This window comes from Pipistrellus hanaki (genome assembly GCF_964339955.1).
Source record: "Pipistrellus hanaki genome assembly, chromosome: 1".
Taxonomy (NCBI): domain Eukaryota; kingdom Metazoa; phylum Chordata; class Mammalia; order Chiroptera; family Vespertilionidae; genus Pipistrellus; species Pipistrellus hanaki.
This window is the reverse complement of record NC_140503.1, coordinates 129,245,145-129,257,691: the sequence shown is the minus strand read 5'-3', so window position 1 is coordinate 129,257,691 and position 12,547 is coordinate 129,245,145. Positions and strand designations below refer to the sequence as shown.

Below are 12,547 nucleotides of genomic sequence, written 5' to 3'. Positions count from 1 at the left end.
TCAGGGCAGGCAAAGTAGTTGAAAGTTTTCCTGCTTGCCAAATCCCTGAGTCCTCTAGGTTTTCCATCTCTACCAAGGATGTGTGTTTTTCTAAAGACCTGGCTGCTCCCGTATAATGTCTCAGCTGCCCTTCTATCTGACAGCTTGTCCTCTTTGGCCTTAGGACTCCTCTGATGATGGCTTGTACAAAGAAGAATCTCGAGGTGATCCAGGACCTTGTAGAACATGGTGCAGATCCGCTTCTGAAGAACAAAGATGGCTGGAACAGTTTCCACATTGCCAGCCGAGAAGGTGACCCTGCAGTCCTTCAGTACTTGCTCACCATTTGCCCAGATGCCTGGAAGACAGAGAGCAAAATTAACAGAACTCCTCTGCACACGGCAGGTATGGCCCGGAGCTCTGCCTCCCCCAACACTGCAGAATGGCATCGAGTTGGAGGGTTTTGGATAATAGAGGTTGGTGAATAAGAGCAGCTGTGGGATATTTTGGCATATGCTTAGTTTCTAAAGCTAATGTCACTTGGTACTTAACATGCACTTCTTTCTTGTAATTGGTTCATTTTTCATAAATATCAGTCTTAGTCTTCCCACTAGTTATATGGTATGCTGGGTTTTTTTCCTCACTAAGTCTTTACTTTGGTTAAGGAGCTTAGTCTCTTGAGCTAGTTTCAACAGCAAGATAATGATGACAATGATGCCTATATCACAAGGTTGTTACAGAGCTTAAGGAGCTGGATGTAGGTAAACCCCTTAGCACAGTGTGTGACACATGAGCACACAAGGGGCTGTTGCTATTTTTATGATCATTTTCACATTGTTTTTATTATTAAAGACAGGAGGAAAAGAGACAGGGTTTTTGTTTGTTATTTGTTTATAATATATATTTTTATTGATTTCTGAGAAGAAGGTGGAGAGAGAAACATCAATGATGAGAGAGAATCATTGATCAGCTGCCTCCTGCATGTCCCCTACTGGGGAGTGAGCCCTCAATCTGGGCATGTGCCATGACCAGGAATCAAACTGTGGCCTTCTGGTTCTTAGGTCAACACTCAACCACTGAGTCACACCAGCTGGGCAAGAGACAGTTTTCAAATATACTTAGCAATACCTACCATAACACTACCCATTTAAATAAATATAGGTGCTTATAATTAAATACCTGAATGTATTTGACTTATTTAGTGATAATGTCAAATTTAAATTTGTTTTGATTAATTAGTCTTAATTCTGAATTATCTATAGATTATTTTAAATTAGTAAAAAGCAAAGCTGCTGTGGCATAAGATGAAATGGATATTAATGAGCTTGAGTCCAGATCAAGAAATCTAGAAAATAATCTTTAGCCTTCTAGAGAGTTCATGGAATTAAAATACAGGGCTTTTAATTCTCTAAAAATGAATACCTGTGACATGACATAGTTTAGGAAATATGCATACAAATGTTTTAGCCACAGCAGGCAGGTAAGAACCAAGGAATCTTTTTGCAAGAGCGAGCATAACGTTTTTCTGCTCACAAATTGTTTGACTAGATCCCCTACTCTTTTGGAGAAATAGTACCCAGTCATTTACACAAAGTAGTGATGCACAGATAGTCAAAAAGCTTTATTATTGACCATAGTTATTTTTAGTAGTAGAGTTAAATTCCTGGTTATTTAGTCATGGTTTACTCTTAAAATGTTTTACTGGGCAAAAACTGCCTGGCTCAACTCAAAAGTGAGGAGATAGAAAAGTTTAGAATTGAAAATTTTCCATAAAAAAAGTTCATAAAGACAAGATAATCAGTTTTAGCTATGGACCTATTCAGTAAAAACATAATTCTTTACCAATTATCTAGCTAGATTTTTATTAATGTACCTACTGTACTTGCCCCTTTCTGTAAGTCATAGCTAAAATGATGGACCAGAGACCAGTGCCAGGAGGAAAGAAGCATTTTATATGTGCACCTAAAAACTCTAATTCTCGACTCTCTTCTCCCAGCAATGCATGGCTGTTTAGAGGCAGTAAAGGTGCTTCTTCAGAGGTAAGAACAAAAGAGATTGAGGAAGACATTTGCTAATCATGACAGTTAATGTTGATGCTACTTAAAGAGCTCAAGCAAATTGTTCAAGAGCAGTTAAAGTACCCAAAGAGAAAAGAGAAAAGGACATAAACAGATAATTTAAAGAACATAAAACAAAAATAGCTAACAAATTTGAGAGAAAGCCATTTATTTGTCTGTTCATTCAACAAGTATTCATCTGTTTATTCAGTACCTGTTATGAATTGTACCAGATGCAGGGATTACAATAGAAATGAAACAGTGTGTTTTCCTTTTTTTTTTTTTTTTTTTTTTTTAAATCAATCTTTATTGTTCATATTATTACAAAGGTTCCTCATTTCTTCCCCCCTCCACCAGGTTCCCACCCCACCCTCTGCCCCCTCCCCATCCCCCATTGTCCTCATCCATAGGTGCACAGTTTATGTTCATCTCTTCCTCCCTCCCTTTCCCCGATAGTAAATCCCTTTTCAGATAGTAAATCTGTTACTTAGCATTTTCTCATATCAATAATACCTCCACATGCCCAATGATACACTTCACACAAAAGACATTTTCAAATAGGTCAACCAGCCTCATCCAGGCCCCACCCAAGGCACTCACAGATCAACACCCCAGCGCTATACTAACTCAACACATCCAGATCTAAGCCTTCATCACTTGATTCAGCAGACCCTCAAGTTCCCGCAAAAGTTTCCAGCCATGTCTGAGAGGCAGCCGTGGGCAGGTACAGGCGAGGAGCGAGCTGTTTCGGGCCTGGCTGCTCCAGGCCTGGCCTCTGTTGCTCTGGTTCGTTCCACAACCAGCTGCTCCGGGTCTGGTCACTGCCGCTCCCGACCTAGTTGCTCTGGACTTGGCTGTTGCTACTACAGGCCTGGCCGCACCCGACCCGGCTGCTCCGGGCCTGGCCGCTCCCAGCCCGGCAGCTGCTGCTCCGGGCCTGGCTGCTCCCAACCTGGCAGCCACTGCTCCGGGCCTGGCCGCACCAGACCCGGCTGCTCCGGGCCTGGCCGCTCCCAGCCCGGCAGCTGCTGCTCCGGGCCTGGCCGCTCCCAGCCTGGCAGCCGCTGCTCCTGGCCTGGCCGCACCAGACCCGGCTGCTCCGGGCCTGGCCACTACCAGCCTGGCAGCCGCTTCTCCAGGCCTGGCCACTCCCAGCCTGGCAGCCACTGCTCCGGGCCTGGCCACACCAGACCCGGCTGCTCCGGGCCTGGCTGCTCCCAGCCTGGCAGCCGCTTCTCCAGGCCTGGCCACTCCCAGCCTGGCAGCCACTGCTCCGGGCCTGGCCGCACCAGAACCGGCTGCTCCGGGCCTGGCCGCTCCCAGCCTGGCAGCCGCTGCTCCGGGCCTGGCCGCTCCCAGCCTGGCAGCCGCTGCTCCTGGCCTGGCCGCACCAGACCCGGCTGCTCCGGGCCTGGCCGCTCCCAGCCTGGCAGTTGCTGCTCCGGGCCTGGCCGCACCAGACCCGGCTGCTCCGGGCCTGGCCGCTCCCAGCCTGGCAGCTGCTGCTCCGGGCCTGGCCGCTCCCAGCCTGGCAGTCGCTGCTCCTGGCCTGGCCGCACCAGACCCGGCTGCTCCGGGCCTGGCCGCTCCCAGCCTGGCAGCCGCTTCTCCAGGCCTGGCCACTCCCAGCCTGGCAGCCACTGCTCCGGGCCTGGCCACTCCCAGCCTGGCAGCCACTGCTCCGGGCCTGGCCGCACCAGACCCGGCTGCTCCGGGCCTGGCCGCTCCTAGCCTGGCAGCCGCTGCTCCAGGCCTGGCCACACCAGACCCGGCTGCTCCGGGCCTGGCCACTCCCAGCCTGGCCGCCGCTGCTCCGGGCCTGGCCGCACCCGACCCGGCTGCTCCGAGCCTGGCCGCTCCCAGCCTGGATGCTCCGTGCTTGGCTACTGCTGTTCTGGGCCTGGCTGCTCCCAACCCGGCTGCTCTGGGCCCGGCTTCTCCAGGCCCAGCCACTCCGTGTCTGGGTGTTCCTGGACTGGCCACCCTGGGCTTGGCCGCCTCTGCCTCAGGCCTGGCTGCCACTGCCCCAGGTCTGGCTGCGCCAGTGCTGGCCGTTGATGCTCTTGTTCTGGCTGCTGCTTCTCTGGGGCCTGGCCACTGCTGCTCCGGGCCCAGCTGCCACTGCCTTGTGCCTGGCCACTCTAGGCCTGGTCGCCGCTGTTCCAACATTCTGTCCCTTTTTTCTCTTTTTTTTTTTTTCTTTTTTTAAAAAAAAACAAAACGCATTTATGTTGCAATGTTGGCTGGTGCGTTGAGTTCTGACTTAGTCTTTGATTTTTCAAGATCTTCTTTGTATTCTTTCTTAAGTAATTTTACTATCATTTGCTCTCACTTGATTTCTTCACATTGAGAACTTCTTTGGTTTCTTCCTCCTTGTCCTGGGAGCTCAGCAGGTTGGCCTGTGGCACCCCTTTGTTCTCCGAGGGCTCCCGCGCTGCTCCAGCCTGTTGCCGGGGTCGGCGCCGCCCAGGAAGCAGCCCCCGTCCTTGGCTCCGTTGCCCGCGCTCAGCAGTCGAAGGCTCAGGGGCACCCCCCCCCCCCCCTGGGGGCCCCGTCGCCCGGCTCCTTGCTGGCGCCCCACTGGCCGGTGTCCGGCAGGGGCTCCTGCTCCTCGTCGCGTTCCTCCAGTCTGGAGCTTTCTTTCTCCCTCCCACTAGGGGAGTCCAGGATCAGAGTCAACAGACTGTCCTCTGCGCACAGTGTGCGCAACTCCGGGGGCTCGGCCTTTCGCCCTGCTCCCAGGACTCCACCTCACAGCTCCGTCTCCCCCTGCCCGAGCCTGGGTCCCCAGGGACTGGCCCAGACCTGGAGTTCGGGGCGGTCCGGACTGAGGCTCAGAGCTGCCGCCGGAGGCTTTGTTTCTTCCGGCTAGGGTAATCCAACATCAGAGTCAACATTCAGTTCTCTGCGCGCGACTCCGGGGCCCCGCCTTTCGCCGTCCCCCGGGATTGTCTCCCCCTGCCGGAGCCTGGGTCCCCAGGGTCTGGCCCATAACTTGGGGCTCAGCGCTGCCGGTTCGGGGGTTCAGCCCAGGCTGGGGGTTCTATTTCCTTCCTTCTAGGGAACGCCAGGCAGCACCCAGCCCTCTCCTCCTCTCCGGCTGCGACCTCTCCGCGCGCGCGTACGTGCGAGCGCGCAGCATGTCTCCGTACCTTAGGCTTTTTTTCAGCTCCTCTGATTTTCCTTCTGGTTTTCTCCCTCCTTCCTATTGTAGAGTTTTCAGTCAGTCGACTACCTGTAGCTCTGGGCAATGTCCACTCTACATTTTAGTTGTATTCCCTTGAAATTGTTGTGAGCTGCTGCGGCTAGGTGTCTACCCGAGCAGCCATCTTGGATCCTCGGCCGTGTTTTCCTTCTTATGGAACTCACAGGCACTGCACTAGTTGTATGAATTTGGTAGCCATTACGAGGAATTGCAGGATCCTTGCAGAAACTTATGACAAGAAGACCCAACTTGGCATAGAAGTGAGGAATCTCAGTCCAGTGTTATTTTGACCTGAAGGAGGCTGAGAGTGGGAGGCAGGGGGGCATTCCAGTCAGAGGAAGCAGTACTCAGGGATGCTCATCCTGGGAAAACCATAGTGCATGAAGAAACTGAAAGAAGCTCAGTATGTATTGAAGCCTATAGTGAGGGGGAGGCTAGAGAGGTTCGGGGTGAGGCTAGAGAGGAAGAGCAGGTTTCAGTCAGGTGGGACATTATAGACTATGGGAAGGATTTTAGGTTTTATTTTAAGCATCTAAGATGCCATTGAAAGTATTTAAGCAGGGTGAGTAGAATAAGAAATGTGCATTTTTCAAAGATCTAGTTGCAAAATAGCAAATGAAATGGAGGAGGAACAAGAGTGGATGCTTCGAAAGCTATTGGAAGTTATTGTAGTTAAACGGGAAAGAAATTGTAGCTGGACTAAGAAGCTAACAGTAGGGATGAAGGGAAAGATTTGGAGATACTTCAGTAGAATCAGTAGATGTAGGTGAATGATTCAATAAAAGGACTTTGGGAGAAGGAAAAGTCAAGAATAACTTTTCAGATTTCTCACTTAAGCAGCTGATGCTGGTGCCATTTACTGAGGTAAAGAGCAGTGGAGGGAGAGCAGGTTTTGTGTGAAAAGATGACAGGTTCACTTTGGGACATGTTGAGTTGCATGTACTTGTGAGACATCTAAGCAAAGAGTCAATGGAGCAGTTAGAGACACAGATAAGAAGACCAAAAAACAAGTATGGGCTGAGATACAAATGTGAGCTTCATCAACAAAGAGATAATAATTGAATTTTTAAGAGTGGAAGAGATTACCTAAATAGACAATGCATAGTAAGAAGAGAAGAGGGCTTAATGCAGTGCCCTGAAAGCATCGGTTATGTGTAGGGCTTGCCTACTGCAAATTGGAACATACTTGATTGTCAGCAAATTTATAAATATTCATTCACTGAACAAACATTTTTGGAAGCACTTCCTATGTGTTAGGTGCTGGGTGGTAAGCAAAACAAATGCATTCCTTTTCCCAACAACCTATATGCTAATGTGGAAACCAAGAATAGGAAATCAAATAAATACCATAAAATTATAAATTGTAATACAGGTAGCTCTGTTTTCTGAAATTTTGCATTATCCCACTTCACCTATATATAAGACCTACATTAGTACCTTTTTTCACTAATCAAAAGAATCTGAAGAGGATTTTCTTCAGATTTTACAAGAAAAACTGTTACTATAGCAATGCAGGTATTTCATAAAAGTGAAATGGAACATGTAATGCAAACTTTCAGAAAGGTGAAGATACCTATTGCCTTATGCCATTTTGGCTTACAAAAAGTTTTGTAGAAATGCTCTACTTTCAGCTAGTGGGGAAAACTTGTAACGCTAAGAGAAAAAGTATACAATGGCATGTGGAAGCAAAGGTACTGTTGATGCAGGAGAAAAGATAGGCCTCTGTGAAGTCACAGCTGTGATTTGAAGAATGCAATGGAGTTTGCCAAGTGAAGTGGAGAAATAATTTCTAAGCAGAGGGGATCAGTAAGTGCAAAGGCAGCAAAGAGCTGGGCAAATGAAAGAGCAGGAAAAAAGGCAGGACCATGAAGAAGGTAGGATAGGAAAGAAAGTAAGACAAGTAGGATCATGAAGAAGGTAGGAACAGAAGATGATCAGACTGGTAGGAGATGAAACTGAGAATATAGGATAGGAAGTTGAGAGTAGGAACGCAAAAAGGGAGATGTGATAGAGAAGAAAATAGGACAAGAAGAAGGTAGGACCAAGGAGACAGTGGAGCAGGTAAGATAGGATGGTGAAGAAGGTAGGACTGAGAAGAAGATAGGACAGGTTGGACCATGAATAAGATGGAACATAAGAAGATAGGACAGGTGGGAGGTGAAACTAAGATGATAGGACAGGTAGGACCAGGAAATAAGTAGGACCTAGAAGAAAGAACAACCATGAAGAAGCTAGGTTACAGTAAGCACAGCAGTGGGTATGTGGGCAAGAGAAACCTGGAGAGGTAAGTTTCTGGGACATTATCTTGACCACTAGAGGTCAAGCTGGAGTTCCCAATTTTGTGCTTTGTTTTTGGGACATACTAGTTAAAGGTTTATAACAGGAGCAGCCATACCCAAATTGCATGGTGAAAAGATTATTCTGATACCCCTGATAATGAATTAGCAAAGCAGAAGCCAAGGTGAGAAAAACAGGAAGCTATTGTCTATTGATTTGGTCCTACGGGGTAAAAGCAGCAAAAGAGAGAAAGATACAATTAAGATATTTTGAATGCAGAATTGAGAGGTAATAGATTGAGTTTGAGGGCTAAGGGGTGATGTCAAAGCTCCTGCATGAGAAGTTGGGGAAATTGTAGTCCATGGTATGGAATGACAGAAGTTTAGAGGAAGAACAGATTCACTGGGGGAAACAGACATACTGTTGAAAAGCTAAGTTCTAATATTGAGATGGGGAAAAGAGAGAGTGCTGCAGATTTTCACAGATCATTTGTAGGGCATGTCATCTACTGCAGGTGGTCAAGAGTCAACTGTCCATTGGGTCTGAAGCAGTGGCTCTTCTCAATTCTGTTATTTTGGGTTTGGGCTCTAGGTGTCAGTATGAACCAGACTGCAGAGACAAGTGTGGCCTCACACCCTTTATGGATGCAATTCAATGTGGGCACATCAACATAGCCAGGCTGCTCCTCGAAAAACATAAGGTACAACAATGATTTGGTATTTTCTATGAGTTTTAGGTCATAGGATAAATAGAGATCATAGTTATTCAGATCCTGGGTTCAAATTCCAGCACTGCCATTGTCCCCCTGTGGAACCCCGTAACCACTTTAAGCATCAGTATTTCCATCTGTAAAATGGTGACAAATTTTAATTCTTCAGAGGGTTACTCTAAGGATTAAATAATATAATATACATGAAGCAGTTAGCAAAAGATGATTTTTTTTAATTTTCATTGATTTTAGCAAAAGAGGAAGAGAGAGAAACATTGATATGTTGTTCCACTTATTTATGTACTCACTAGAGGCCCAGTGCATGAAATTTGTGCACTGAAGGGGGGATCTCTCAGCCCAGAATGTGCCCTCTCGCAGTCTGGGACCCTTCAGGGATGTCCACCTAAGCCGGTAATCGGACATTTCTCTCGCAGTCCAGGACCCCTCACTCCTTACCGCCTGCCTGCTCACTGCTCTTTACTGTTGCTGCAGAGGCAGGAGAGGCTCCCGACACTGCCACTGTGCTCACCAACCATAAACCCGGCTTCTGGCTGAGCGGTGGGAGCACACTGACCACCAGAAGGCAACTCCTGCATTGAGTATCTGCCCCACGGTGGTCAGTGTGCATCATAACAACTAGTGGTTCTGGTTGTTCTACTTAGACTTTTATTGTATAGGCTAGAGGCCCAGTGCATGAAATTTGTGCACAGAGGTGGGTGGGATCCCTCAGCCTGGCCTGCACCCTCTCCAATCCGGGACCCTCAAGGGATGTCTGACTTCCTCTCACAATCTGGGATCACTGGCTCCTAACTGCTTGCCTGCCAGCCTGATCTCCCCTAACTTCTTTCCTATTGGCTTGATTTGCCCTAACTGCCTCTGCCTCGCCCCGCACCCGGGACACAGGATTCTCTCCTCCTGCCAGTTGCAGGCACCCAGGACCCAGGCTTCCCTCCCTCTGGCCAGCTGCAGGCACCCAGGACCAGGGCTGGCTTTGCCCGGGCTGGCCACAGCCATAGGGGACGGTGGCAGGCAGCTTTGCCTGTGCCGTAGCCACATGTACCTAGGACCACAGGGTGGGCAGCTTGTCCCTCTCCTTGGCCACAGACACAACCGCTGGCACCCGGGACCGCAGGGCACGTGGCTTGTCCCTCTCCAGGGCATCAGGCACAGCCACTGGCACCCAAGACTGTGGGGCAGGTGGCTTATCTCTCTCCTGGGCCACAGGCGCATCCGCTGACACCTGGGACCACAGGGCAGGTGACTTGTTCCTCTCCTGGGCCACAGTCTGACTGGTCCCCATTCCTCTCTCCTCAGTGTTGAGTGTCTGAGCTGTTACAGCATGAGGGTGTGGCAATCATATTAGCTCTTTATTATCCTATATAATAAAAGGCTAATATGCAAATTAACCAAACAGCAGAATGGCCAGTCACTATGACATGCACTGAACACCGGAGGGGGGTGAGGGCGGCCAGATACTCAACACAGGAGCTGCCCCCTGGTGGTCAGTGTGCTTCCACAGGGGGAGTGCCACTCAGCCAGAAGCCCAGCTCAAAGCTAGCTAGCGCAGCGGCAGTGATGGGAGCCTCTCCTGCCTCTGTGGCAGCACTAAGGATATCCGACTGCCAGCTTAGGCCCACTTCCTGTGGGGAGTGGACCTAAGCTGTGAGTCAGACATCCTCTGAGGGCTCCCAGACTGCGAGAGGGTGCAGGCTAGGCTGGGCTGAGGAACCCCTCGAGTGCACTGATTTCATGCACTGGGCCTCTAGTATAGGGTAGGATTGGTTGATTCTTGTATGTGCCCTGACTGGGGATCAAACCCACAAACTTGGCATATCAGGATGATGCTCTAACCAACTGAGCTACTCGGCCATGGCAGCAAAGTAACAGTAGCTGTTTTATGGTAATAAAAACAAGCACCACTGAGTGCACTTTTGGCACACTTTAGATCATTGAATCTTAAACATTTTTGTTTGTTTGTTTATAGAGTCCTTTAAGAATCTGACAAAAGCTCAGCAATAAAGATTAAAATAATAATAATAACCACAAAAATAAATAAATAGTCTGGCAAAAGCTATTTAATATAGGCCCAGAAAAATGTACATAGGCAGCAAATTTTAGCTAAAATGTCAGAAGGTCCATGAACCCAGGATTCTATCCTGCTTATTTTTGTTCCCGTCTCTCCCTAACCTACTAGGCTTGCATTGGTGCTGAGGATTTCCTGGGGGCCCAGGCTATACACAGGGCAGCAGTCACTGGGCAGAATGAAGCCATCCGATTCTTGGTCTCTGAACTTGGCATTGATGTAGATGTGAAAGCAACATCAACACATCTTACAGCACTTCATTACGCAGCTAAGGTTTGTTTCTTTTCATAAGGTTGGCCCTGCTTCCTCAGGCTTGCCTTCCTCTACTGATAAATAGCTCCACTGTCCTATTGCTTTGGCTCCATCTCTGGAAGAAAAAAAGTTGCTCATGATATGCTCCTAAAATGTTAAAGGGCAGCCCTGCATCCCTTTAAATAAAAACCTAACTTTATTTGTTGCTAGGTAAAAACTGAACACCCTTTATTCCATTCAGTGACTGGATTTTATGTTTCATCCCGCCTTTTTTTCGTCTTCAAGAATGATGTTTTTTGAAGCCGTAAAAATCCATTATATTAAATTCCTACCCCTCTCTCCTAATGGGAGATTTCAGAAATTAAAATTTTTTAACTGAAAGAAGGGAATTGCATTTACTGGCCTCTCTAATGTATAAAATATTTTAAGGCATGCAAAAATTTTTCACTACAGCCTGGCTTGTGTTGCTCAATGGTTGAGCAACGATCCATGAACCAAGAGATCCCTGGTTCGATTCCTGGCTAGGGCACGTGCCCGGGTTGCAGGCTCCTCAGTGGGACGGTGCAGGAGGCAGCCAATCGGTGTTTCTCTCTCATCAGTGTTTCCATCTCTCTATCCCTCTCCCTTCTCTCTCTAAAAAATCAGTTTAAAAAATATTTTTAAAAAAAGAAATCTCACTTAATAAAAATCTTATTTTAAAAAGTTTTCCTCCTGTTTTAAATAATAGTATTTGCTTATTATATTTAATATGATTGAACTAACTGGCTAGATAGAAAGTGTATAAATGAATGATAATGCCAGCTATGATATAAGTCCCATCCAGGAGAGGTGACCATCTTTTCTAATTTATCTCTGCCCTAAAGATTTTACCAAAGAGTATATGTACTTGGGAGAATTTGGAATTGTGTGTTCTGTATAAATCACAATACTTATGCTCATTACAGTGAAGGAAACCCAACTGTATTAGTGGGTAATTTGGCCTCCAAAGTTGACCATCTATTTTCTAATAACTGATTATCACCGAAATCTATCTTTAATGATTTGTAGTGGAGTTTGAGAGTTATGTAATGATTTTTTTTCTTTAGATACAAAAATATAGTTTTAGCAATTATTTTAGAAAAATGACCTAATAAATACATTCATGTTTATGTTTAAAGGTGCTTGTCACAGTGATAATGAGTTTATTTCACTCCTCAGGAAGGACATGTGAGTACAGTTCAGATGCTCATTTCCTTGGGTGCTGACATCAACTCTAAAGATGAAAGAAATCGATCAGGTACAGTTTCTTTGTGCCTTGGAAATTATTATTCAGTGGAATATAAACAATACATGCACTTTTTTATTGTTGTTATTAATCCTTACCTGAGGATATTTTCTCCATTGGTTTTCAGAGATTGTGGAAGAAAGGGGAAGAGATAGAGAGAGAAATCAATTGGTTGCCTGCCCTGACCCTGGCTGGAATCAAGCCTGCAATTGAGGTACATGCCCTTGACCAAAATTGAACCTGAGACACTTCAGCCCTTGGGCTGACACTCTATCCACTGAGCTAAACTGGCTAGGGCTACATGACTTTTAAAAACATTGGTTTTAATATTATTCCTCTACTACCTCAGCAACTTTTTTTTTTAATTACATCTCCAAATAGAACTGTTGCTGTTACCATGGCAATGATGATTACTACTACTCATTATTACTGCTGTTATTGTTGTTTTTAACATTTTATTTTATTTTATTTTTTTTTTTTAATATATTTTATTGATTTTTTACAGAGAGGAAGAGAGAGGGATAGAGAGCTAGAAACATCGATGAGAATCATCGATCAGCTGCCACTTGCACACCCCCTACTGGGGATGTGCCCGCAACCAAGGTACATGCCCTTGACAGAAATCGAACCCGGGACCTTTCAGTCCACAGGCTGATGCTCTATCCACTGAGCCAAACCGGTTTCGGCTGTTTTTATCATTTTAAACTACAACAGTATATGT

General features: G+C 46.8%; 1 protein-coding gene across 4 annotated transcripts in view; it reads left to right on the top strand.

The window, feature by feature from the left end:
• The window catches only part of ANKRD16 (ankyrin repeat domain 16), a 181,345-nt gene that overhangs the window by 2,683 nt on the left and 166,115 nt on the right, over positions 1-12,547 (top strand). For 2 of the 4 annotated variants that reach the window (XR_014793590.1, XM_084868753.1), the window contains exons 2-6: positions 164-384; positions 1,976-2,018; positions 8,110-8,218; positions 10,422-10,583; positions 11,760-11,838. Coding sequence is in view for 3 of the 4 variants with exons in the window: in XM_084868753.1 (XP_084724879.1) it covers positions 164-384; positions 1,976-2,018; positions 8,110-8,218; positions 10,422-10,583; positions 11,760-11,838 (614 nt within the window). In the remaining variant the exon portion in view is untranslated. Of the gene's footprint in view, positions 1-163; positions 385-1,975; positions 2,019-8,109; positions 8,219-10,421; positions 10,584-11,759; positions 11,839-11,953; positions 12,041-12,547 lie in introns of all 4 variants that reach the window. The other 2 variants (XM_084868754.1, XM_084868755.1) reach the window with 2 other exon arrangements.